At 38.6% G+C, this 27,231-nt stretch overlaps 1 protein-coding gene across 1 annotated transcript; it reads right to left on the bottom strand.

Moving 5' to 3' along the window:
- Nucleotides 1-677: 677 nt before the first annotated feature.
- LOC113682442 (chromatin-remodeling ATPase INO80) lies at nt 678-25,915 on the bottom strand. The gene is made up of 43 exons (XM_089211978.1): nt 25,708-25,915; nt 25,159-25,307; nt 23,535-23,647; nt 23,186-23,253; nt 22,200-22,340; nt 21,952-22,063; nt 21,066-21,145; nt 20,586-20,711; nt 20,434-20,487; nt 19,541-19,639; nt 19,267-19,371; nt 18,991-19,072; nt 18,491-18,613; nt 18,015-18,082; nt 17,702-17,768; nt 15,771-15,871; nt 15,067-15,099; nt 14,877-14,957; nt 14,184-14,279; nt 13,670-13,729; nt 13,352-13,417; nt 12,577-12,662; nt 12,357-12,441; nt 11,578-11,695; nt 11,161-11,246; nt 10,684-10,848; nt 9,838-9,937; nt 9,266-9,299; nt 8,826-8,899; nt 7,935-8,025; nt 7,565-7,648; nt 6,758-7,468; nt 6,394-6,523; nt 6,008-6,230; nt 5,386-5,513; nt 4,745-4,839; nt 4,450-4,522; nt 4,081-4,125; nt 3,287-3,400; nt 3,026-3,128; nt 2,715-2,797; nt 2,222-2,465; nt 678-1,860 (listed from the first exon to the last, which is right to left on the bottom strand). The coding sequence occupies exons 2-43, from the start codon at nt 25,284-25,286 to the stop codon at nt 1,283-1,285; spliced, it is 5,253 nt and encodes a 1,750-aa protein (XP_089068104.1). The 5' UTR covers nt 25,287-25,307; nt 25,708-25,915; the 3' UTR covers nt 678-1,282.
- Nucleotides 25,916-27,231: the final 1,316 nt, after the last annotated feature.

Raw genomic sequence — 27,231 nt, 5'->3', positions numbered from 1 at the left:
GGTATTTGCGCTTAATAACGTATTGCTTGTTCCAGGCATTCCGTTGGTAAAATAAGGCGCAATAGCAGACGGCCCGATATCCAGCGCGATAGCAGCGGAGGAGTGGAAAAACGGGGAAGGTTGGGTCGGGTTGCCTAATCTACGACCCGACCCAAACCTCCCTCATTTCAGCCATAACGTTCCTATTGCTCTGTTAACTATTTCGTTCCTTTTATAACATACAAATTAGCTGGGCAGAAGCGACTACAGCTTCTAGGCGGCACTTTTTGACCGCATTACTCGAAACTGTGGTTAGATCAAAAGATATATCTGCTATTCGCTAGCCGAGAGGTTCGGTCTGGGAAAAACTGTACTCGAGACAGAGGGCAGAGTTTTTCCTAACGCTGGTGAATAATATTTTTTCTGTTTTGCTTCACTGAAATTAAAAACCTAGATTACCTAGGAGTACAAGTGCAGTTCTTCACGTCTTCAAGACAAGTGGAAGCGCGCGCGAGGAGAGAACAAAAATCACGCGCGGTACTCAGGCTTTGCTCTTGCCTCCGCTGGAAAAATAAAGCTTGCTTTAGGGACTCAATCGTGATTTGAATTTTTAGCGAGCAACGGTAGCAACCATTAGCGAGTGGAATTTCCAAACGAATTTCTGGGACGAATATCGCTAAACCAGCACCTCAGCCACGTAGTAGTTAAATAAATTTATTGCCATTTCATTGTGGATAAAAAGAATCAAGACCCACCATGGTGAGGATTTTTATTCAAGCACAGAATATGTCACACAGCCATCATTTTATGATGTCACGCGAAATTTTAAGCATTGCGTGACAAAGGAGACGATAGGACTGTGACATGCTGAGATCGAATGAAGCTACAGTAGTATTAATTGTGATGATCTTTTTTAACTTTCTCGGTGTACCAACAATTAAAACAGGTAGAATAGAAATCAAGATTAATAATTTGACCTGACTCGCCATTCCCGAAATTAACTATTTACACCATACTGTGTTTTCCAGAGGGAAAGATCGTGATGCATGTAAATAGCACAGTTTCCTCCACGAAAAGCTACTCACGTGATAAAGTTTCCCTGTCCAATTTTGTACTGAAAATCAGTGCAATTAAGAAAATTCTTTGAAGGAAAACAATGCATTTACTCTTTAGGACTTCCTCAGTAGCTTGATTGTTAAGCAGCATGACTCGACCAGACGATATATTGCATTTCCTTGCTCTTCTACTTAGTACAGTTCACTTTTGAAGCCTTTCAAATTTTAAGCACAGATCACGAAAACTTTCATGACGGAGGCGAAGACTGCTGACTGTTAATGCGCGTAGACGCGTGAGATGATGATCTAGCCGGGCTGTTTTCTGCACTTTGAACAGGTGAATATCCAGCTGACGAACTATCATAACGTGCCACTGGATGACTGATGTTGCCATACCCCTGCATGACAGAACCACCAGCACCAAATGCCACTGGACTGGACCGCGCCGGCGGTGGGGTGGGGTTCGGAGTACTTGTCCCTTGGAAAGAGAAGCCGTAGGCGGCGTATGCTGCAGCTGATGCTGCTGCTGCAGCTGCTGATGCCGCAGCAGAGGCAGCAAGGGCTCCACCAGTTCCTCGTCCACGTCCCCGAGAGCGGGATCCTCGAACACTGGAGCTCCCGCGTCCCCTACTAGAGGTGATTCCTCGTCCCCTTCCTCTTCCACGACCGCGGCCTCTGCCTCTTTTTCCAGAGGAATCAGACAGGGCTGGACTGGCGTTTTCGCTTCGGGGATCATCCAAGTCTTCTCCTTCAGGTTTCAAGCTCAGAGGAGTCTCTGTGTTGCTTGGAGGTATATCGACTGACAGATCACCAGAAGCCAACGACACTAGCAACGAAAAGATGAGAGTTTACTGATAAGAACTGATAAGAATGTGTTTTGTGAATGTTACTTACGCCTTACCAAGAAGTTCAAACGGCAAGATATTCTGATTAATTGACTACCTAACCAAAGTTGAAAAAAACGAAAAAACAAAATAACAAAAAAGCAAAAACAAAAACATGGATAGTTTGTCTCTGGTAGTTGAGCCATGCCTTTCACAGCTCTTTTCTAACTCCAAGCCAGTTTTGCAGCTTTGGGGTGACACTCATATCATCCATCAGGCGTTTCCCTCAGAACAAACCCACCCAAATTTTAAATTTAAGTTCGTCCTTTGAATGTGAAATTGAGCATAAGAGTAACAGCTTACCTTCATCTAGACTCAGCACACTGATGTCATCCCCTACGGTACCGTCGCCATCATACGCGTCACCTGTCTTAATACTCAGCCCTTCTCCCGTGATACTACTGGTCTCCGAGGCGGGTTTAGATCCAGACATGGATCCTTCAGGTGCAGGTGGGACCAACGAGCTTTTGCTCTTACGGCCTTTCTTAGCCTTGACTGGAGGCGCGCCATCGGTGATTTCGATACTCGGGGATAAGCCTTCACCCAACTGGTGAACAAAGCGCAGTTAATTTTAAGAAGTTATAGTCTGAGAATGGCTAGCAGAGCTTGTACAGGTTTTTGTTACACAAATTGATAAAGAGGATCGCTGGTAACCGCTCCCCCGTGTACTGGTCAAGTCTCTTTAACAGTTTGCAGGATGGGGAGGGACCAAGGAAGGATTCAGTAATTTTAAGAGAGGAGGGGGTCAGATTTTGATTCAGAAAACAAAGGTATGTTTATAAGTTGGCATACAAACCTCAACTGGCCCCGTCTTCTTTCGTTTTCGTTCCCTTCTTCGCCGTTGTTCATCAGCTTTCTTTTCAGCTTGCCGCTGAAGAACTGGAGAGATCATAAAGAGTGCACAAGTCAGCTCAGAAGCGACACAAGCCGCATAAGCTTCCCCCTCCCTTGACAGAGCGAACACCGTGCTTGTGAACAGCGAGCAACAACAAGACCACCGTGCGAGGGTCAGTGTCTTTGCAGGTTATCATCTTAAGCGGAATATAATTTCCACAAGTTAACTGATAGCACACCACCATTCACACAACTTCAGTTCCACAGACTTACATTTGCACTCCAGTTCAGCATCATCAAGAAGCAAAGATACCACTTCTTTAGGTTTAAGAGCTTCAGGCTTGAAATGCCCGCCTGAAATCACCATTTTCTGAATCTGAAAGGGGTAGAATAAAATCCATAGAGTGATTACATGTAGTCAATTTATCTCCTGTGATCTAGTGACTCTGACTTGCAATTTTCTTCCTATGATTTTTTTTTGGCCAAAAGTCACTGGAAACGACGATATATTAACGAATCAAGAACAATACGAACCTCGCTCTTCTCCTTGGCCCTTTGAAGAATCCTCTCTTCTATAGAACCCTTAGTGACCAGTCTGTACACGGTCACTTGTCGAGTCTGCCCCAGGCGGTGAGCGCGGTCCATGGCCTGAACACAAGAAAATACAATATATAAAATATAAAATTAGCAAAAACTTCTTCCCAACGAACATCTAATTTCTCTTGAAAAACCTGTGCGATTCGTTGAGTTATCTATATGGCTTTGACATGCAAGTTTCCTTCTGAAGTATAATTCAAAAGCTCCTTTAATTACAACATCGATAGAACTTGACTGCAGGTACTAAACCTTGTTTTACACTAATGACGTTCTTGATGATTTTACATTGAAACACCATCACTAATCGTATTACCAAGTAAAAACTACGTTCTACATTATAATCTATTTTTTTTTTTCATTTTTTACGATAGATAGACAGTACAACAGATGCGACACTGCAACAATACCACAGCTACAGTACAACAATCACATACTAAAAATCCTTCGATTTCAACATTCACACAGCTAAAGAAACTGTGGTTCTGTGTCGGTAGGAGAGTATAACAGGGTAATTTAGTATTATCAACTGAGTTGCTCGTTCCGAGTGTTACCCCAATCGCTCCGACGAAGGGCTAACGCTCGAAACGTCATCTTTTAAACTCCTTACGATGGCCAATTTACGTTAACAACTCAGGTGATGAAACTAAATTACCATGTTATACACTGATACCTAACTGCTTTAAAATGATAAACGCTTCTAACAACAACTTTATTCCTTTACAACACTTTACCTGCTGATCGACTGTAGGATTCCAGTCACTGTCGTAAAAAATTACCTACGTGAAAGAACCACAGACAAAGCGGTCATTGCATACTTCAATCAACCCTTTAACCCCTTAGAGTGACTAATATCTACTCTCTCCTTACAATATCAGTCCTGGTTCATACATTGAGGTCATGAGAATAAAGGAAGTGATCAATGGCAAGAGAAGCTCTTGATTTTTAAACACATCTCCTTTCCGGCACCTAAGAAAATATGTGGAGAACAGTATGGAGAATATGCATAGTGATGTTGGAGTGTAAAGGGCTCACGGTGCTTTTAGAATGGCTCAGCCATCCAAAGTTTTCTCACTGATGATGACCTCTTTTAGTTGTCTTACCGTATCTGCAGCTGTTAGATTGATCCCCAGACCTCCTGCTCGTGTACTCAGTAAAAACACGAAAATGTCCGCACTGAAAGAGAAACGTTTTGGAACTCTGTCAGAACTACGATATTTACCATACGATGAAGCAGAAAAGGGGAGTTCTTACTCCAAATGCTGTAAAAAGAATGTAAGTTTCAGGTTTTCCTTCCTCCAAAAAAAACCCCACACTTTAAATTCTAAATAGACAAGGAACCTTGAGTGAATACGCCTCTGCTTCATATCTGTTTATTTCATTCATCTATTTACTTACTTAGACTGGAAATCAGCCACCATATCTCTCCTGTCTGAGATTTTCGATGAACCATCAAGTCGCATGTACTTGTGCTTACGGTAAGTCATGTACTCCTGTAACGGACACATCAAATGATGGTTCATCAATTATCACTAACATGTAAGAAGACTTCCATGTATGCTGATAGCAAGAACTTGGCAATAATTTGGTTGGTAAATTTTAATAGTATATATCAATGTAAATTTAAACTGAAATGTTTTCTTTGTTAGTATTGAAATAATTTAATTAAGAAACATACATGGATAAAGTGAAAAAACATTGCAAGATAAGAGAGCTTGTCAGTTTACTATTGCACCAATTTACTTAAATAGGGCAACTGAACGCGCAAAAATGTGCGTCGTTATTCCAATGTACAACAGGGCAAAAATACAGACGGAAAGCGGAGCTGCAAAATTGCTGTACTGAACGATCCAAACGTTGATTTTTTCCCCTTTTTAGACCTGAATGTTAAACCAACGAACTCTTGTTGGTCACAGGTAAAACTTTTATGGTTTCGTTTGTGTTGTTTTCGTTTTTCGCCGTTAGGGTTTAGGAAAATACTACGCAACTCGCAAATGTCCACGCGAATTTCTCTCGCTATACAAGATCAACAAACCAACCTCTAAGAGATCAATCATCTTCGTCATTTGTGAATAGATTAACACCCTGTGTCCCTGCATCTTCAGTTTGGTCAGTAGTCCGTCCAGAACAGTTAATTTACCACTGTCTGTGATCAACAAGTTACGGTCTACAAAAAAAACCAGATGTGCTCGCGCTTTCAGTGATAAAATAATCACTTTTCGTTTGAGTAACGAAGAATAGGAACCGCTTTTCGATTGAGTATCACAAAACCAAAACCAAAGTCATCACAACAGCACATCAGACGAAAAGAAAAATACCTAAATACCTTTATTAATTAAGAGCCAGTACGAATTCAAAGTAAAACAAACAAACTGTCTAAAGCGCGGGAAAACGCGGGAAAACGCGGGTGACTAAGTCGTGACTGGTTTTAGTTTTGCATCTGATTGGCTAAGAGAGTAGAGCGGGTTTGCTGGGCCAAGAAAAGCAAAATCAATCCAATCTCGGAATACTTTCGACACTCGATTGAAAATTGCTCGAAATCACAAAAACCAATCAGAGTCGAGGAACAGTTATTCAAAACTTGAGTTAAGCACGGTCACAAGTCCGTGAACTGAATGCCAAAAAAAATTGCGAATACGTTCTGAGGAATTTTCAACGCACCTGGAATTTGCACGAAGGTCCATCCATTCTGAGGAGTGGCAGCCTCCAGCCCACCAAGAGGAGCAGGGAACAAATGCTTCTTCACGTAGCTGACGTGTTCAAGATCTGGAGTGCCGTACATCAGGAGGTTCCTGTACAGTTCTGAACTCCCCTGTAACAAGTTCTGAATCTCGTAAGCAGCACTGCGATCACTGCAGCGATAAACATCAGTCCCTGCCGTTACCTGAGTAGGGATTGCAAAAAATCATGAACAACTGAAAATTCTTAAATGAACTCAACAAGTCAACATTACCATTAGTTTCTTCAAGCTTAAAGCAAAGGCACGCAAACTTCGCGTAACTCACAACAGGCAACTGATCAGCTTCTCGTTCGCAAATTTTACTTACCCTCGGTATGTATGTCGACAAAAATGGTGGCAGAATTGTCGGCTGCAGTGTTCTGTCTATAGGATACACTCTGGGTGCAGTGTTCAATTGAAATCCTTCGGGTAAACTCATCGGCAGCGATGAACCATGCCTATAAAGCAGATGAGCACCGCTAAGATTAGTCATCATGGCTTCCTGTGTAATACCCCATTCACACCAAACCTAGCTCATGTTTTAAAGCTGTTTTGTCAAACACGACTAATTTTTTTTTCATAAAGGCTGCTTAAACTAATGGGTCTTGGACTTGGAAAAGGGGCATGTGTGATCCTCATGAAATAAAGCAAACGTTTCCAATAATAATAATCAAAATATTCTTTTTCGCTACCTCGTCGGGGAGAAGGGATGCAAGTGCTGCACCGATGATACAGATGTTGGCGGAGCCATTTTCCCTGGAGGCGATTGTAGCGGGGGTAATACATGTCCCATGGGAGACCGCAGGGGAGTTCCACCATGTCCGGACGGGGAATGCATCGCAGGAGATCCTTGTATTGGGTGAGTGGGCAGCACGTGTCCTGACGAAGGATGGTGCTCTCCTATTGGCAAATCTCCCGGGTGGGACCCATGCGGATTTTGCTGAGTCCATGAAGGTGACAACGGTACACTATGATGATGTTTGGAAGGCGAAAGCTGCGCAGGGAAGAATGAGTGTCCATAATGTTTCGTTGGGGAAAACGCCCCTGTTGGGGAATGTTTGAGAGGAGAAGGAGGGAGCTTCCCAGTCGGAGATATGACGCTGTGGTGTGGGTGCTGGCTTCTTTGACGAGCATCTTTCCTCTTTGATGGGGAAGTTGGCGATACCGCACGGCTGCTAGATATCCGTCGAGTTTTCGTCGCTCTCAGAGCCTCTTTACCTTTGCTCCTTGCAGGATTGCGATCGTCATCGTCCAAAATGGCCTGAACATTATGAGTCACGTGGGAAGACACTCGTGAGGTGTAGCCAGTGAACACCAACGACGAAAGCACTGAACTGGACCGGATGCTTGGAAAGGACGTGAATGAATCTGGCCAAATGATGAGATCATGTCGACCCAAACACCTGCAAGAGAAAGAGAGTGAAGCTCAAAATAAACTGCTGAAACAATTATTACTAAAAGGAGACAAAATTATTGTATTACGAAGTTGCGCAACCCACCTACTCCTCAGCTTGTCTTGGGCCCAAAATCGTTGATGATGAAGAATAGTAACTTCCTTTAGAAGAACGAGTAAAGTGAACAACCTGAATTTTGAAAATAAGAAACCATTAGCAATAGTAATTTCTAACGAGTTACTCAGTGCCTTACGGAAGTTAGCAGCACTTTGCTTACTAAGCACGGTATAGGTGCGTGAATATTGTGTACAAACATCATTAAAAAGCGAACAGTAACGAGGGAAAACATATGAATTCGTACAAAGTTTTCCAGTACACAGCATTCACATCTACGTATATCCAAAAGGAGTAAAATCTAAAAAGCTACATAGCATTTCAACAAATTTTCCTGGGTTCAAAGATGTGTAAGACTCACCTATACACGAGTCCCTTCAAAGCCAAAGCTGATAATTGTGCTGGGGACAAATTGATAAATCTTGAAAATGAAAAGCAGTCACTCGGAGGACCTGATAGAAAAGAAACAAGATAGAGACACGGGACAAATCAAGTGAATCGTTTTACAAGGCTAGGATTTCCACTGAAAGGCGTAAACAAAAAAAAAATGAATAAAGGGGTGAAAGTTTTAAAAGAAACTGAGGTGCTGCGTCGGTAAGGGAATAACAAGATGATTTGATTTTATCAACTGAGTTGTTCATGTAAATTGGCCACCGAAAAGAGTTCATAGAGCTGACGTTTCAGTCAGGCGTTAGCCCTTCGTCAGAGCAAATTCTTGCGCAGCCAAATTCACATTATCAGCTCGGCTGATTAAACCAAATTATCCATCATCATCATCATCATCATATTTTTATTTGCCTTGTTTACACAATACAAAAAAATTTTATTTACAGCGGTTATAGCTAGAAGGCGAGGAGACCCAGGAAGCCACCGGGCTTATGGGAGAGCCACCTCACTTACATTAATAAATAAAGTAAAGAAAAAGTGCTGCGAATGTGCGGCTAGGCCAATTCAAGGATTATTTAAGTAAAAACTCTTGCATTTTCGTCTTTATTTTCGTCATCCAACTTTAATTTAAAGCCTCTGTTATAAGACAAGTTTCAAGTTGCCGTTTCTTGGAAGTTCCGGTTCCTTTACAGGCCTGAGGGAATCATGTGAAACCGTGGAAAAATAATGGGACCATGAGTTAATCTTGATAAAACTTAAATCAATGGAATACTACTGCGCGAATATGTGTGATGTCATTTTGGAAGCACCGCAAGTTATGGTTGGAATTATTCTTTGAAAAGGAGATTGTTTATACCCCACTTACCTGAGGAGTGACTATCATACAAAGAATGATGAATGTACTCTTCGGATCCGATATTCAGCAGATTGTAGAGGATTCTGCAGAAAACGTTATTTAATTCAGTTAAAGGGGAAAATAAGGTGCAAGGGGCTTCATATTTTACCCAGGCCCCTAAAAACCTGAATTCTCTCAACTTATTGCCATACATTTCTTTGACAGAAGCTGTGAGAATCTGTTCACACATCAAACTTTCTTTTCTCTTTTGCAATCTGATTCACAGCTATGGCGTCGTCTGGCAAAAAGGCGACGAGACGCTAACACATAAACGTTCACATAGGTTTGTATAAAAAGGATTTAAAGCTTTAACAAAGACTTAATGTTTCTTTTAATTCGGTGCAGCCAAAAAAGATAACAAAAATTAAATTACTACTAAAACAACTTCCGCACGAGGAATCATTACTTACTTCGTTCTACCGGGTGAAGAAGACTCCAGGATGCCTAAAAATTTCAAGTTATCAAACAAATAAGTAAACAACGACAAATGGCACACTTTCTCTTCGACATGAGAATCTTTTTTTTCTTAATGTAAGAACGATTGATTTTAGAGCGAGGGCTGAGAACCCCATAATTGCAGAGTACATGTATGTTGTGTCGTATTTTAAAACTTAAGTATTTCTTTCTGAAATGATTTCAAGTCCTTCCCACATTTTCTTAAAACAGAGCCTCATCAAGCCTGTGGGTAATCAGCATACGTTTTTGCATCTGATAGTGCTTGTGTTTCATCATAAAAACCAGCCTTTGGGCAATAGTACATAAGTTAACCCGTTGACACCCTTTGATACTTTCTTCCTATAACATTCACACATTATCCAGCAAACAGGTAATGAGAACACTCAAACTTATCAGATGGAAGTTGTTATTTAAATCAAAACTAAACTCTTGTAACTGATTTACAAGGAAATGTGTGGCAGGTAGAGGGGGGATTTAACAATCAGCTCTCGGAAGTTAGAGGGTTAACTACATGTGCACCTTGTACCTTCTCGAAATATAAGCTTTGGTAGATGGAATGATGGAATTTCCACATGAATTGGAGAGCGAACGTCCCTTCTCTCAAACAGTTCAGGGTGGTTACAGACCTGAGAGGAGCAAAAGAGCAACAGTCAAAAGAGGGGAGTACTTGTCGTGTATTTCAACGGGAACAGTATCCGAAGAATTATTCCTTACTTTTTATTTCGATCTGTTTACTTGAGAACATGAAAGTGAAACATCCGAAACGCAACATAACATAACAAACCATAACAGAACAAGGCGTGAAGATATATCACATCAAACCATAAACGTCTCACTTAATAGCACGCAACAACGTTTATCCAAGTTTATACCAAAACAACTTCGGAAAGGAAGTTGAACGTTAAAATGTTCAAAGAAATGCATGCGCCGTGATTGGTCAGAACGAGCTCATTATATTTCCATAAAGCACGCGCCTTACGTCACACAAGTGCACTGTTGAGATATAATGCACGCAGCCTACGTCATCGGTACGAGCGCGCGCAATTCACGATACATTTTATAAAAGAAATAAAAAAAATTGTTCCTCGAGCATTGTTGAGTTATATAAGCACTTGGGAATTTTTGGTGCGAGAAACATGAAAAACTCTCCTACAAAACAAAATGTGGTCATCACACTGAAGAAAACACAATAATATATATTAGAAAAATAATATATACAATAATATATATTAGAAAATAGAACGGACAGAACATCATCCTTTGAGCAAATTTTACACACACTACTATGACTTATCCAACAAGGTAGGATTTCAAAACCTTCCCAAGCAGTTCAGTGATTCCCAGTGTCACTCGGTTAAATCTTTTGCATTACCTTTCTGAACTGCATGACCAGGTTCATCAAACTGCTTGTTGTCGCGCTGGTGGATGATGAAGATGTCGACGTGTAAACGAGGTCATCGATGGAGATCTTGTTTTTCACGGCTTGGTACAGCCATCTTTGTCTTGTAGTCAGATGACAAACAAGCTTCATCTCAATCTGGAATCAGAAAGGCTATTAGACTTAACCCTTCACAACCTGACATCAGTGTGCATATTCTCCAAACTGTTCTCTATACACTTCCTAAGGTGCTGACAAGGAGAATTCGTCAGACAATCAAGAGCTTCTTTCAGTCGTTGGTGATCATTTCCCTTGTTCTCGTGATCTTAGTATGTGATTCAGGGGTAATATTGGAAGAAATTAGATGGTAGACACCCTTAGGCGTCAAAGGTTTACAAACCTACTGGTAGGACAGACAACTCTGTCACTAGTTACTTACTCAGCCATGCATGTTCAAAACAGCTCGTTTACCTTTTCAGAAAGTTCATTCTCTACATCGCGCTTAATCCTCCTTAACATGAAAGGTTTTAAGATCATGTGAAGTCTTGAAAGTTGGTCTAAAAAACAAATGGAAAGAACAGAGAAAGTTGAAAAGGACCTTGTGAATAATCCAAACAACAGATCAACAGAGACAGATGGAAGGAACAGAGACATTTGAAAAATGATATTGTCACTTCCTTTAACTACAGGTCCACCGAGACAAATGGTAAGAACAGAGAAATTTGAAAAAGGAAACTGTGAATATTTTTTACAACAGATCAACCGAAGCAAGTTGAAGGAAAAGAGAAATTCAAGAAAGGTAAAGTAACAGATCTGATATCACTATGATAATACTGTTTGTGGTACACTCTGAAGCATATGAACACTCAGTACTGATCTGTGAAATACCTTGGTCAATAGCTGACTTATTTTCTGCATGATTTTCAATGTCCTTTGAGAACCACTCATTGAACTCCTCATGGGAATCAAACAGGGTTGGCATTATGAAGTGAAGCAGTGCCCACAACTGTTAGAAAAAAAAAGTAAAGTGGACACATGAACATCTAACCCTTTACACACTAACATCACTATGCGTATTCTCCTGACTGTTCACCTTACATTTGCTAAGGTGCTGACAAGGAGACTTTCTGCTGCCATTTATGCAGTCAAAAGGCTGGAGAAACAACAAGAAATGCACCCCAAATATTATGTATCTATTGATGTAATCAAAATGACCACATTTTAACCCTTTACATCCTAATATCAGTATGCATATTCTCTATACTGTTCTCCATACATTTTCCTGGGTGAAGATGAGGAGAATTTGTATAACAAGAGCTTTTTTAGTTGGGCTGATTTCCTTTATTCTCATGACCTTACTGTGTGCCTCAGGGGTGATATCATAATAGTAAAGTAAATCTTTATTGAGGATACCCAATTCATCAAAAGAACTTCACAGAGGGGTTCTCCCAACAAATAATAAACTTAGAAAACTAAAAAATGTACAGATAAAGAAAAAAAGGGTATTAATATAATTATTGTGAAGAGAAATTAGATGCAAGTCACTCTTGGAGGTGAAAGAGTTAACAAAACAACTAAAGGCTAATGATAGAAGTGAAAGATACACCTAGGACAATTGCACCACAAAATAGGCGGAAGGTAACACTGTAGCTACTGATAACACAAACCTCAGCCATACTGTTCTGAATGGGTGTTCCTGTCAAAAGAAGTCTGTTCCTGCATGAATAACCAAGTAGAATCTTCCACCGCACACTGTTACATAAAGTAAGATTTTTTCATTAAATTAGACAAATTTTAAGACTCCAGTAATGCAGGACATTTGAGCTAAAACAGCAAAACCACAACTTAACATTTAACATCTAATTGCCATTTGCAAGCATTTCCCACCTGGCACTACTTTTGATTGCTTGAGCTTCATCAAGTACAAGGTACTGCCACTTTATGCGCTGAAAGTATCTCACATCTTGCACAATCTGAACAGGACACAACAATCCATTAGCCATATATATTACCAAGTTAAAAGAGAGACATGAGATGTTGATAGTGATGAGGCATCTATGTACTACATTATCCACAATAAGATACTTAAATGCACTTTGCAACACTTCGCAGGGGGGCCTTTGGCCAGACTGCCTCAAACAGTTTAGGAGCCCAGACCACAACACCAGGAGTTAGGTTCCCTACTCCTTGCAAGAAGTGTGCCAGTTCTTTAACCCATCCTGCTACCCAGTTCAGAGAAGATGCAGGACATGGGAAATACAGTTTATCATCCTTAACCAGAATGTCTAACCAATTGCAGATATCATAGCAAAGGCAGCAATTAATTTAAGACCCTAATTGTTGGTCCGGTCTGAAACTTGAACCCGTGCCTTCCTGCATGGCAGGCTGGGGCTGAGCAGGCTGCCGTTATCATAGATCATAGTGTAGTGGTTGAATAATTAAGCTAATAAAAATAAACAATGAAGACAAATGTGCTCCAGTTTACATGTCTGTCCACAGCTCTCTAAACACACACAATCTTTTGTTGAGGTGTTTTCACTTTGTTATTGAACACCATAGTGATAAAATTCTTGTCATCGGTCACTTCAAAATAATTGGAAAACCATTATGGGTAACCTGGACCAAAAAAATTAAATTGGCACTTGCTGTTTGTTTTACCTACCAATTGGTAGCTTGTTATAAGCACATGGAACGGTGCATTCTCATAGTCATTTATATGAACTTGGTTCTAAACAAGAGAGAAAAATTAGTTGCTTGTTCATGGTAAATTCTAAAGAATAACTGACTTCAAATTTTTCCTGAGTGTCAAAAGTAAGTTAAAGAACTTTTAAAATGTGTCCATCATAAATAAACAAATGTATCAAGTGCAACTTTGCAAAATGAAGCATAGAGACACCAAAATAAAATTAATTCATAATAAATAAACTGACTAATTTTTAATTGTTATTTTAGACCCTTGTCAAAGATATAAATAATGTACCTGAGTCCAGTATTTCCTAAGAGATTTTCTATCACCCTGGTTTCCCCAGTATGGTAACACCTGGAAATTGTAAATTAATAGATGGAAAAATGAAAAAAAGGGAAAATAGAAAATAGAGAAATGAAAAATGAAAATAAAAGGAAGTGGTAAAAATGGAAATTGAAAATTGGAAATATGACTGAACAATGAACATGACATTACAAACACAATAGTACAGTTATGTTGGGAGACATTTCTCCTTAACAAAGCTCAAAAGCAACAGCTACATGTATGAAGATCTGACTTGAGCATTTTGGTTTGATTTGTACAATGTAGTTGAAGCAACTATTTGCTCTCACTTCAATAATTTTTTTTTTGTCATCACATTGCCTTTCAACTGAGATTCATTTGGATGACACTTAAATCCTTCCATTCAAATGTTGAAAACTGGAACATGAATGATAGTTATTGAGGCTTGAAGCATCATTTTCCACAATGTTTCTGCACCTCTTCTATACACTAAACTCGCACATACCTTGAATTGTGGAACAAATCTGCTGACTTCCTGCTGCCAGTTGTGCAGTGTGGAAGCTGGAGCAACCACAAGAAATGGACCCCAAATATTATGTGTCTATCGATATAATCAAAATGACCACATTCTAATAAACAACTTAAGTTATTATTCCTCTACTTCACCATTCTACCATACAGGGGCATTAGAACATACAAAAAAAGGCCACAGCATTTCACAGTAAAACAAAACAAAAACACAGACATATAGCACAGCAACAAAAAATTCCATTTTTCAGGCTTGACTTTTAAAGCAACACACTTTTAAGCACATAACAATTTGGTTAGTCATAAAATACTTCAATGGTTTTGTTTATGTTGTCTTCATCTTTTAAACCGGCCATAATCAATCAATACTACGCTCAGTTAGTCTGTATGATGTGTTTCAAAAATTACAAGCCAAAATACTAGAAAGTGAAATAGTATTAAAATAATTGTTTTACATGTAACACAAGTGGACATTTTGTTCACATCATCCTTATGGGACTAAGAAAATACTAAACAACTTGAAAAATACCTGTGCATATATTTATTAAATAAGGTGAATTTGTTCCAATCATTCCAAGGAAAAAAATATCAGGTTTGGCTTGTCATATTCAACTCAGAATGACAGAGGAAATTCACTGGTATATATTTTCATGTGCACAATGAAACTAACCTCTGCTAGATAAGAGAGAAAGGCTATAGACTGCACTGTCTTTCCCAAACCCATCTCATCTGCTAGAATGCCATTAATACCCTGTCAGATGAACCAGAACAGGCAAGTTAGACTAGCATAACAAAGAAACATCACCATCAATTCCTGAAGTAGGTATGAAAAATCATAATTAAATCAAGCAACTACATACTTGTTCATACAAGTTGATGAGCCAGTTCATTCCCTGCAGAGAAAAACACTTAAAATTAACATCAGAATTCCTCAACAAACACTCGCATAATGGTAACAATAATAGAATCAATGTGCAAGAAAATTGATTTAAAGTAAATTAGCATTTGAAAGGGAGCACACCATTCCAGGATCCATCACATGATTAATTTTTAATAGAATTCTCTACTTCTCACAGAACAAGAAAATTATTCATGAGAATCATACTATAAAATCATAATGAATGTAGTTAACGACTAGGAGCTATGGTCTCGAGTGTTTTGGCATTCTTTGGTGGCATGTTGGCTGTTTGTAGCACTGTTACATTTGTAGCATTTACCATTGTTCAGGAGCATGGGGGCAGATTCCTGTCCAGTGGTATGTTGCTTTGGCGCATGCACAGGCCATGTGCCTACGTTTTGTTTGCAATGTACTCTAAGCTTTGTTAGCGTGACATGGTGTGGCATTCTAGTAGCGTAGCATTTCTCTTGGTTCCCCTCCCTCCCTCTGCTTTTTTGGTTTATGGGTCTCCCCCTTCTTCCTGGGATTTTTTTTTCCTTGTTTCAGCCTCGGTATGACATGGTCACCCAACCTTCACTTTCAACACAGGCACCAAACTCAATAGGCAGGCAAACATAAGTACATGTAAGTTTAAAACTCAGAACATGTTATAGCATGGCTGTTTACCTTAAGCTGGTATGATTTAAGTTCTCCTTCAAAGACTGTTGGTTGTGGATGAGCTTCATCCATGTTTATTGAGGGATCTGCTAAGCTATAACTCTGGTCAACTACAGAGAAGAAAAAAAAAGGTGATTTCCATTAATGAATCTAATGTACTGGTCAGCAGAAGGTCATAGCTTTAACTCCCAATGAAAAAACTTGGAAGTTCTTTTCTTCCCAAGAGTATGGATTGGCAGTAATGCAATCCCCAGCTGTAAGAGATGATCTGTCCCCAGTTGTTCAGAAGGTGGATAGTGCTGTCCACTGGAGAAAAAGCTATCCAGTTGATAGCCCAGTTTGTTCAGTTGACACTTAACCACATGATAACAAATCATCTGTTGGAGAGAATTATCCACCCTTTATCAACTGGGCCCTAAGTGCTTCAACCCTAAACTAGAAGGACTGGATACATGTACAAGTCCTGTCGTGTTGGGCAATACCGTAAATGTCCATGTATAAGCCACACTTTTTTTTGCAAAATTGAAGCCAAAAATCAAGGGTGCAGCTTATCCATGGATACATCTGTGTTTGGAGTTCTCAAAAACCTAATTAATATTCATAAAACTTCTTAAGATGCCAAGAAATAAACATAAAAGAAACTGAGAGCGTGTTGCTGTAGTTTATTGATTTTTTCGTTGAGTGGTGGCTCCTAAAGGAGCCATTTGTGTCTTCGAGTGTTTATCATTGAATCTTGCTCTCCAAGATTCTTTCAAGCAATTAATTTTCACTTTACTCAAACAACTAATGTGGGAAGATGACTCCAATTCTGATCCATTTGCTGGTATAGATGAGGACGAGGATGTGGACTTGCTTTACGTCGATAGTTTCAAACAGCAACAAGCAAAAATTGACCCAAAAGGCTATGAGAATCTCTTTGGAGATAGTGATAGAGAGGACTTTTATGGCTTTTAACGATAAACACTGACTTTATCAGATCTTCACGTGAAGAACAGTACCAGTCACCTAGAGTATTGTAATATCAATTAATGAAATAGGAACTGAAATGATTGCATCAGCACACATGCTTTCTGTTTAGGCCCAGACGATGGCCAGGCCTTGACCCAGACAATGGCCAGGCCTTGATCCAGACTCCTCCCAACATTTTTTAAAAAATGTTAAAAAGCTTGGCTACTAAGCACTTGTTTGTTTATTGTTTTTCAATGCCGAAGGAATTTCAACTTTATGCCGTGTTTCAAAGTGATAATCTTGAAAAATCGGACTGAAAGGGCATTTTAAGTTAAAGATGGTGTAAATTCCATTGAGAAAGAAGGTATGACAAATGAAATTTCGCTTTCTTTAGACTTGATAAATGTGAACGATAGCCATAACTTCTATGTCGGTGTTTCGAAACCTTGATTGTTTGTAGCAATACAACTCTACCAAAACTTCAAACTGTATTGTTTTTAGTTTTTTCCAAATTCTGCACTTCCAAATTGGGGGTGCGGCTTATCTACAGATGCGGCTTATACATGGACGTTTACGGTACACTTGACTCCCACATTGTCTCAATACATCCACAAGTTTAAAGGGGTACCACAAAACTGTGAAACTGTGACAGGTGTGCTGCATGATGCTGGTAGGTAACCTGCCATGAACTTGCATTCCCAATGGAATTTACAAAAATCCTTATTCTATGGCTGCTACAAGTAGCCAGTGGTATTGAGACCCTATCTCAGTTGTCTTGAACAACATTAGTCAGTTGGGGGATTACTGGTGTATTGTATCCTTGATTACAAATTATCATATTGATCTCTTTATATAATAATGTGGTACTTTCAAAATTTTGATACAAATATCTTTGTTTTAACCCCATCTGGTTACCCTAAAAATAGTTAACAACATTATACACATGTACAAAAACAGAGCATAGATGGAAAAAACAACAACAGCAGACTTACAAAATGCTTGTGACATTGAAACCTTTTTGCCAGATTCTTGTTGGAAATTAGCATCAAAATCTCTTGTCTAAAAGAAAAAAATTACATTACGACATAGACATTAAGACTAATATCTGAATTATGGACAAAAGAACAAACCTACATTGCAAATTCTAATGAAAAGATAAAATTGCACAGTCTTTGATACCAACACCAAATAGTAAATGATATGAGGGTACTACTGAAAAAATTCAAAAGCAACCATTCTGACCACAAAATTATATATTGACAACTGTCTAAGCATAATGACGTGACCACCAACTAAGCATCATACCCGGGCCTCCTGATCTTGAATAGCTCTCTGTGCATTTGACAGAGCTTGAGTCTTCATTTCATCAGCATCTGAAAAATTATCGTGACAAGAAATTCAGGATGGATTGTGTGATTTAACCCCACTATTTCTATTAAACTGCCCAATACTCTACAGATCAGTAAACATGTAGGAACCAAAATCTGAACTCTCATATCAGACTGAAGTTATTGCAATCACTATCATGAAAATTTGTCTTTGAAGGAAAAGCACTAAGCTGTTTTTCTTGTTTTGTGTGTGTGTGTGTGTGTGTGTGATTAAGTCTGGTCAATCAATAGTGTACAAGAAATAAAATATTTGCACACAATCCAACATCAAAAAAATTTATCAAAAAAATTCAACCATCTCTAGAGAGAAACCAAATAATAGTTCGAGCAGCAATAAAACGAGTCATTTCCCACGTCAATTGACTGTTTCTACTTCACACACAATTTTCTTACCATATGTATCAGCATTCTCCATATCAATCAGCACTCCACCAAGGACCGTCTTCACACTCTGTTTTGCTGATGGTTCATCCAATTTTTTCAAAATCTCCTGCGTGCCTTCATCAGGCTGTGAACCTGGAAATGGTTACGAACAAAGCTTCAAGTGAACACTTCCTGTTAAAACTACAACTTACAGGGTGCTTCAATATTAAACTGCAATCAAAACATCACATATAAAGGCAAGAAGCAGGCAGCAGGTTTTGTGAAGCCTTGCTCTCTTGGCACTGCTCTTGGCTTCTTAAATGAACCTGAAGCAAGCAGTTTTCAACTTAAATGAAACAAAAATCAGGGATTCAAATTCAACTGGCTAATGTAGATTTCTATTTGGAATTCAAATGCAAGGCACCTCTAATTGTGGCTAAAACAGTTCCCAGCATGGATGAAATATTGTAATCAACATTGTCGCAAAGTGAAGTTTTGCCAAAACATGGTATGTTAAAAAGAAAACCTACCCTTCAATTTTTTGCTCATAAAATGAGCATAAAGCTCAGTCTGTGTGATTAAGAAATTCAGTTTCCGCTGTTGTCTGCGTACCTAGGAAATCAAATAATAATAATAATAGTAATAATAATAATGATAATACAATAAATGACAGTAAAATTTCTTTAACCCATTCCTGACACAATATGAAATTCTGGAAGGTAACATACACCTACATTTCCAGTTGTAATTGCAACAAGAGAAGTGCACTTTTAGCCCTGTTTGAAAAATCTAGCAATCACTGTTACCTCTCTGAATTCATCATCCAGCTTCCGTTGTTCCTGAGCCTCTTTTTCTGCCCTTTTCCTGTGTTCTTTCTCAACTTTCTCATATTTCCTCCAATAAACTAGCATCTGAAAAAGTAATATTATCACAATTATCAAGACAATAATTCATTTCAGATCAGTTGATTTGGAAATACACTTACAATGCAGACTGAAAAAATTATACCACAGAAAGTTTGAAGTGAGTTCCTTTAGCATACGAATTGTTTAATTTTGACAAAGCCCCACAAAAATATACCTCTCTTGAGAGCCTCCTAGCCTTTGGAGCAGTCTGTTGAGTAACCTTCTGAGATCTTTGTGCTTCTTTCCGCATCTCTTTCTGGCACAGCTGAGCAAGCTGCAACAAAGAGTTCATGTTTTAACCCTTCAACTCCCAAGATCTCATCAGTAATTCTCCTTACCATCTGCCATTTAGTTCTTGTAATGTAAGTTTGGAGAATTTGGTATTGGATCAATTTATAATCCCCTCACTGATATTTTTCTTTTTTATCATCACTTGTCTGCTTGATATTGTATTGATATTGCAAGGAGAAATTCTGTCTTGGTCTCTCATGAAGGTAAAAGGATTAAGTGTGGTGAGACTGTCTTCCGAATGGAGCCAAGCTCACATTAAAAAGTTAACACTTTTGTTCTTAATATAGTTGAGATTTTTTGGCTTCTGTTCTTACAAAGCTGATCTGTGCAAGTTTCCAGCTCTTGTGTACAAACATGCATGTCTGTACTCAGCAAATTTTGAAAAATTGCATTGAAATATGAGTGAAAATTGTATGAAAATTGCATGTAGTTTGGGGTGCCTCTGATAACCAAGTATTATAGATGTGATTTCATGATCTAGACATGATACATACAAGCTTGAAAGTTTATGGTGTGTCTTATAACCAAGTGTACCTTGTACATCAGTAAAAAAATGGTACTTATACTTTGTGCATCAAGCCACCCCCAGGCCTGTTTCAAATCAGTCAGGCAACTAAGAAATATTACAGCCACATCAGAGAGGAAATTTGTTCAATGTCATGACCACTCACAAAATTACAGTACCCATTTTAGTAAATTTTGACTTCTGGTTAAAAAAACCAGACCTTTTGTGTTCATGTTCCAGTTCCCTCACAAGTATGGGCAACATCAGCTCACCTTTTTGCAGTTTTGAAGCATGTTGTTCCTCGCAGAAGACTTTTGTCTATGAGCCTAAAGAAACAGGAACCAAATTCAGCAATGTAAGTTAATAAACAGAAATAGAGCAAACCCAACACACAAAACACCACGAGCCAAATAATCTGGCATACCCTTGGTATCTCCTTCCTGACTATCAAAGCCCACAGTTTCCGCCGTTTAGCATCAGCTTCCTTGCGACGTATCAGAGTTCTCTTGATAAGTTTTTCTTCCATTGTCAGCTGCCTCTGATCATCATCCTATCAACAGACATTTCTGCAATTAGAGCTTTTAGCACAAAATCTACACGGTGTCAACACACAATTGCACAAAAGTGTTGGACCTTGATTTTCCTAGATAAGCCACTGAGAGACAGAAACCCCTTGTCGCTGCCACAACATGCTTTGACTTGCACATGAACATTGCACCCACTCAACTACAACTTTGTGACAAAAAAAAAATCAGCACAATTTCTCAGAGGAAGAAGTCTGGGCAGAGGAAAAACCATACTTTTTCATGAAGATTGGCTGCCTTTGCTCACAGGATACAATAGTACAAAGCAACTGGATTTTCTTCCCTCAGAATGGAAAAACAGCTGTTGGCCTCAAACTTACCAAATCATCAGAATTCCTCTTTTTCTTTTTAACTTTCACTTTATCCTTCTCCTTCTTTTCCTTTGAAAGTTTTACCTTACCTACAACATACAAATCATTTGTTTGTAAGAAATCAGCAGTAATGGACATGAGTGAGTACAAACACTATTCACTTTAACTGCTCTACAGGTTGGTCTGAATTGATTAACCTAGGTGTTTCCTAGCACAACAGAGTGGACTGTATCATGGAGCATGGAAACCTTGCCAGAGATTTATTCTGCAGACTGGCAGTGATCTGTGTTCTGCAGGTAAAACCCTATATTAAGATGACTGAAATTTCTGCCACTAAGTGCTGTGATGCATTGCTCCCATAGAAGAAATATTACAAGGAAAGCAACACAACACAGGGGGAACTACATGGCATTTGATAAGAAACAGGGTTTTTATTGGCCCAGTATTCCCTTACTAGATTTCAATGTAAAAATTGTTTTTAATTGGGGTAGAAAACACTCTTCTGTTACTAAGCTGAATGTTGACCATGTTCATAGCAGGATATTTCAAAACAGTCCAAAATACAGAACATGAACTGACTTTTGTGCAATTTTTTTAGGCAGGTTTTATTTTCTGAGGAAAATTACTTTTGTAGATTAAGGGAGGTCTTCAAAATAAGATTATGCAAAATCTTAACCCTTTAAATCCTAAGTCTTCCAACATCTAATTTCTCCTTACAGTTATGCTACTGAATCATTCACTGAAAAAAAATGAGAATATATAAAAAGATCCCCAATCTAAGAAGCTTTGACTGTTAAAGGACTTCTCCTTACTGGGAACAAAGACAGAAAAAGGATACTGATGCAAGGGTGTAAAGGTTTTAAGCTATTCAGTATCTTGTGTTACATGTACATACTATCTTTCAACTTCTTTCTTTTGAGCTTCTTTAATCCAGCTTGTTTCTGATGGTCGTTGTACTTGTCTTGGTCTGAAAGCAAGCTTGCACTGTAATGTTGGTATCTCGAAAGCTGGAAACAGTGGAAAAGAAACTGTCACATATGAAGATAAGTTGGCTGCAAATATAATTCATCTAAACTAACTCATAGAAAGAAGTGAGCTTCAGCGAGGAGTGTACACCTGATCATGTCCATCAAAACAACTTACATCTTTGTCAACATGGTACATCTGTTGGGCAACTTTTTGCTGCTTGTGTAGCCAAAGCATCTCCTGAAGATCTTCTTCCGTTAGTGGTGCCTCATCATCCTCATCACATGAGGTGTCAGAACTGTCACTCAGAAGCACCTCCTAATAGAAAACTTGACATTTATGTATTGTCTAAAGCATAATAAATAAATGTAGATGCAATTAATCGTTTAACCATTCAACCAAGGGTGGATAAATTTTTCTATGACCTCTTTCTTGTTGTCAAATCTGTTGGTCACCAATTGGCAACTTTTGTCTTTATTTTAGTTAGCAAATATATTTTTCACTCGCCACAGTCACCAAAACAATTGCAATGTGGAACACTGTTGTGAGTAATTTTTAAGAAGTAGTACAATTTTCTTACAATGGAATAAAACCTTGTGGTAATAGTTAGCTAGTAGGGGGGGAGGGGGGAGGGGGAGGGGGAGGGGCAATCACCAAAGAGCTGGACAAGGATAAATGCTTATATACTTTTCTATGAAACTTTGTTATAATTTGATTTTCTCCCCACTGGTACTTTAACTTTTCCTTTGGCTTTGCCCATAATTGTGGGTGATAGTAAGTATGACACAAAAAAACAAAAATTTTGAACCAATGAAAAAAATTATCCACAATTAAAGATATCAGGACGCTTCCAAGATCTCGTTAGTAATTGACCTTACTGTCTGCCAAACAATACTTATGATATTAGTTCTGAGAATTTAGTATTGGATCAACTAACAACTTCCTAACTGATATTTTTCCTTATTCTTATCTTATTGTTATTCTTGTCTGCTTGATACTGTATTGATAATGTAAGGAGAAATTTTATCTATGTCACTAACAGCAGTTAAAAGGTTAAAACTTTTAAGCTAGGACTTCCTAACAGCTCTTACTGATTTGAAACTGATAAAAAGGGATGAAGTGCTTGATAGACTTAAAAAAATCACCCAGAAGTTCTCTAGTACCTTCAACCATCTCCTATCTTTCTTCACTTTACTGAAGTTGTACAATCTTGTTTTGTCAATTCGCAACTCTGAATGTAACAAAACAAATCACCTTAGTAAAGACAATTGTATCTCTTTATTAATAAACAAACATATAAAAGGTTCAAACCCAGAGTTTTCAACTTGTTATACAAAATTTGTAAAGAAGATTTCAAGATACACATAAATGATATGAAATTCATACACGTTTTAGAGACAAGATATGTCAAGTCAAATTCTTTTTAGAATCTGTAGTGTAATCTTCCAGTTTTTGAGAACTTAACAACCTTTAGTTTTACATCACAAGGTCTAAAACAAAAGAGTAACTCACCATCATGACTCAAACATCCATTTAACGTCAATCCATTGCTGGTGCCATTTAAAAGACTGTCACCCTTTAAGGAGACTTCCTTTTCATTATCACTTAATTCACTTTCATCATCACTAAGGGAGTAAGAAAAAGTAAACATCATTTTAAACACCAAGGAAACAGTTGATTTAATCTTCCTGGACACTACAAAAAAGAATTTCAGAGCTCTCAGATTTCAAGTTTTGCCTCACAAAATTACCACTGCATACGACTCACAGGAAATTGTGTAGTACCCAAATCTATCCTTTCAAATACACCTCATATGACCTTTTGAATAGTTTAAAAAACAAAAAAACTGCCAAGATGTCTCAAATTGCAAGTTAAGTTCTGTCACACTGGTTTTTTGAACACAAGGCAAGTGGCCCACACTTTCACGGCTTAAACTAGTATCTATAACATAGAGTAACTTGAAGTAGTGCCCCCCATATTGTTACTGTTGTGCCTAAGAGTCTTGTACATGTAACTCCTTTTGTTGCTTTTGCAACTGTCTGTATCATTGTGACCAGGAGTATTGCACCCCTTATGGCTGATACAGCATCTAGTAGTATTGCTACTCCTGTACCACTGCTATTACGCAAACACAACACGCTGATTCCTTCTAGAACTCAAACACCAGATTTTTGATTCAGAATTCAGAAACTTCACCAATAGCCCACTGCTTGTCCCACTCACGAACATATCTATATTAACCCAACTCACAAGCCAGCCTCAATGACAATTGGTAATTTAGCATTATCAACTGAGTTGATATCATAAATTGGCCACTGTAAAGAGTTACAAAGCTAGTTTTGCCCGCTCAAGTAACCAAGCAGAACATAGAATTTCCTTTACGTTGTCCATGGGCACTGCTAGTTTTAAATAATTCATCATATTCAACAAATGTATCTTTTCTTAAGTTTCCAAATCCTGCTCCTAGCTCTTTATTAAACCAGTATCTTTTTTGTAGTGCCTTGCACAAAGACACCTTACTTTCAGGCACACATTTTGACCATTTGTTAGGCATTACACCGATGAATTACAAAACCTTGGAATATCTGTGGAGTGGGTTTCAAGTAGAATAAAAACTGGTTTACATGTCTATTATAGGTAAACCTTGAATATTCACTTTACATCCCATTTATTTAACATGAAAATTAAACAAATGAAATTATATCGCAATTTTATGTTTTGTAGGATCTAATATGGTTGATCCAATTACATGCCAAAAACAACTTTAATGGTAGAATGATAAGTGCTAAACTAACGGAGAAAGTCTGCCAAGAAAATGTTACTATCTGACAAAAATTTACAACCAGGGTGTATAAATAAACACCTCGGACTGGCTCACATTCAATTCTCACTCTACAGGAAGAACTGAATCTATCACAGTCAATCAGATTGAGGTGTAGCCGTCCGTTACTCAAAGCTGAATTAATACGAGCATTTTCTATTATGATTGGCAAAGCCTCTTCATTTAAGTCCAAACTTTATTTTGTCTTCCTCACCTGTTACACTTGTGCCTATTCTGTTTCATACTCTGCCAAGTTTGATTTACCCATTAACAACAATTCCCAACTTTTTTACTTTATTTGTGCACATTTATTACCTTATGGTTGACAAGTAAGGATCTGTGAAGACGCCTTCTAAGTAAGTGAGGAGAGGATCCAAACGGAGAGCTTTTTCCAAGTGTTGCACATGAAGAGGGGGTGCAAGAGATGATTGGGGGGATGCCATGGAAACAAAGCCAGGTAAAACCTGAAAATGATGACATGGAGAAGATAATTTGGGATTTTATAGAGAGGGGAATATCGGAAGAAGGCGATCGTGACATGAATTACATTTCAGATTTGCCATCAACTTTCGCTTCTCGTGGTCAAACGTGTGTAAAGTTCCTGAAACTTGTCCCGGAGATTACGATTGAAAGGCAGTCAAGAACAGAACTTACTTGGTAAAGAGTGCCACATTGTGCCTCAAAGTAATTAGTTGTTCGAGCAAGTCGAACCACAACGCACCTTTCAACAAGAAACTAAACGATTCCTTTCAAGAAGACTCCTTTGTGCGAATGTAAAATAAGAGACAGTCCAACGTACGGAAAACAAACGAAAATTCCAGTGAAATAAGTGTGAGAAAGAAGGCGACACGAAACAACGCTTACCCGTGGTCAACTGGTCTGTTCTCGCCACATATTCGAAGAAATTTTACTTTGTGAAACCATATCCACCCCACTTCAACTCGCTCCGCTGTTATGGCGGATTTGGTCCGTCGTGTTGGCAAAATGCTTGCAATGCGGCCCATGACCATCATTCCCCTTCGCAGGGGGCCCTCCGCCATTTACAATAACTTTACTACGCATGTTCAAGTTCGCGCTCAATGAAACCGCGTAACCTGGGAGCTACGTTTAGAGGTACAAAGGTTTAGAGGTTTAAATTTCGGGTACGTTTAAAAGCCCACGATTTTTACAACTGAAAGGATTGAAATAAGTATTATTAGAATATTCCCTTCATAAAAATTGCTTCCTTTTCTAATTTTTTGACAAAAATCTCTGGATAAAGAAAAAAAAAATACAAGGTTAGGTCAATACAAAAACACTTGAAAGTGGTCCAGGCGTTCAGTTTGGTTAGTAAAACAGAGCGCAATAGAAAAATTAAAAGAGCACTATAATATCGGCGGATCGAAAAAGGTGGTAGGCTTGATTCGAGTCGAAAAAAGAAGGGTGGTTTGGATCATGCGATCCTTACAAGACCCGATCTTTCTTCCCTCCGTTGTTCAACCCGATTCAAACCTTCCACTTTTTTTTCCTCCACCGCCACTGTCATGCCTTTAATTTAACTGTGGAGCTCCGTTCGTTTAACTGAAGGCCTGGACCAGGCTAACTTTGATCAGATATGAACTCCATTAAGGGCTTTGCGCGGTGACCAAGGCAGCAAGTTTGATCGGCGTATTTGATAATTTTTTTTCAACTATCAAATTCGTGACTTGGGCTATCGTCAAATTTATTTTTACCAATAACTTCTCTTCGTTTTACTAGGATCCACCTTTCAATGGCGCTTTCTATGGATGTAATCAAAGAGAGACACTCCGAACTCCCTGGTGCGCGTGTGCATTTGTTACCAACTCTCACTTTTCTCTCAAGGAGCTGATTTTAGTGGCAAAACTGTTCACAGTTCTCTGAAATGAAAAAAAAAATTGCGAGTCAAATTTCTACCTCACAGAAGAGAAAAAGGAAACTAATCTGTTCTCTTGAATTCTGCTGTTTGCATGCGGCAACCACGCCTTCCTCTCCAATTAAACTGAAGTCTCCATCTCGTTCTATAAATGCAAATGAGCTTTCGCTCTGTCTATTCTTATCGAAAATAGCAGCTAATTCCTTTCCTGGATATTTCCCAGTCCGTTTTGTTGCGAGATTAAAGTAATTTTTCAGTTAACAGGTCTTAACCGCAGTTGAGAAAAATGTTTGCGTTTGCAGTTATGACGCAATGATAACGTAACAGTCACTTACATACCTATTAAGGAAAACGCGCGTCGTGCCGTTTCACGCTACGAGCATATTCTGCGTTTCACGCCATGAATACGATTGCAAATTGAATTTAAATCTTGTCTTTTTCAGCCTCGTGTAGTAAAAGTATTACTAATTTGCCAAAAATAGGGCAGTTTTAAAATGATTTCCTCTTGAATTCGC

Source organism: Pocillopora damicornis, chromosome 7 (genome assembly GCF_964200805.1).
Source record: "Pocillopora damicornis chromosome 7, jaPocDami1.2, whole genome shotgun sequence".
Lineage (NCBI taxonomy): Eukaryota > Metazoa > Cnidaria > Anthozoa > Scleractinia > Pocilloporidae > Pocillopora > Pocillopora damicornis.
Note: the sequence above shows the minus strand (reverse complement) of the source record. Positions and strands in the feature narration are given on the sequence as shown.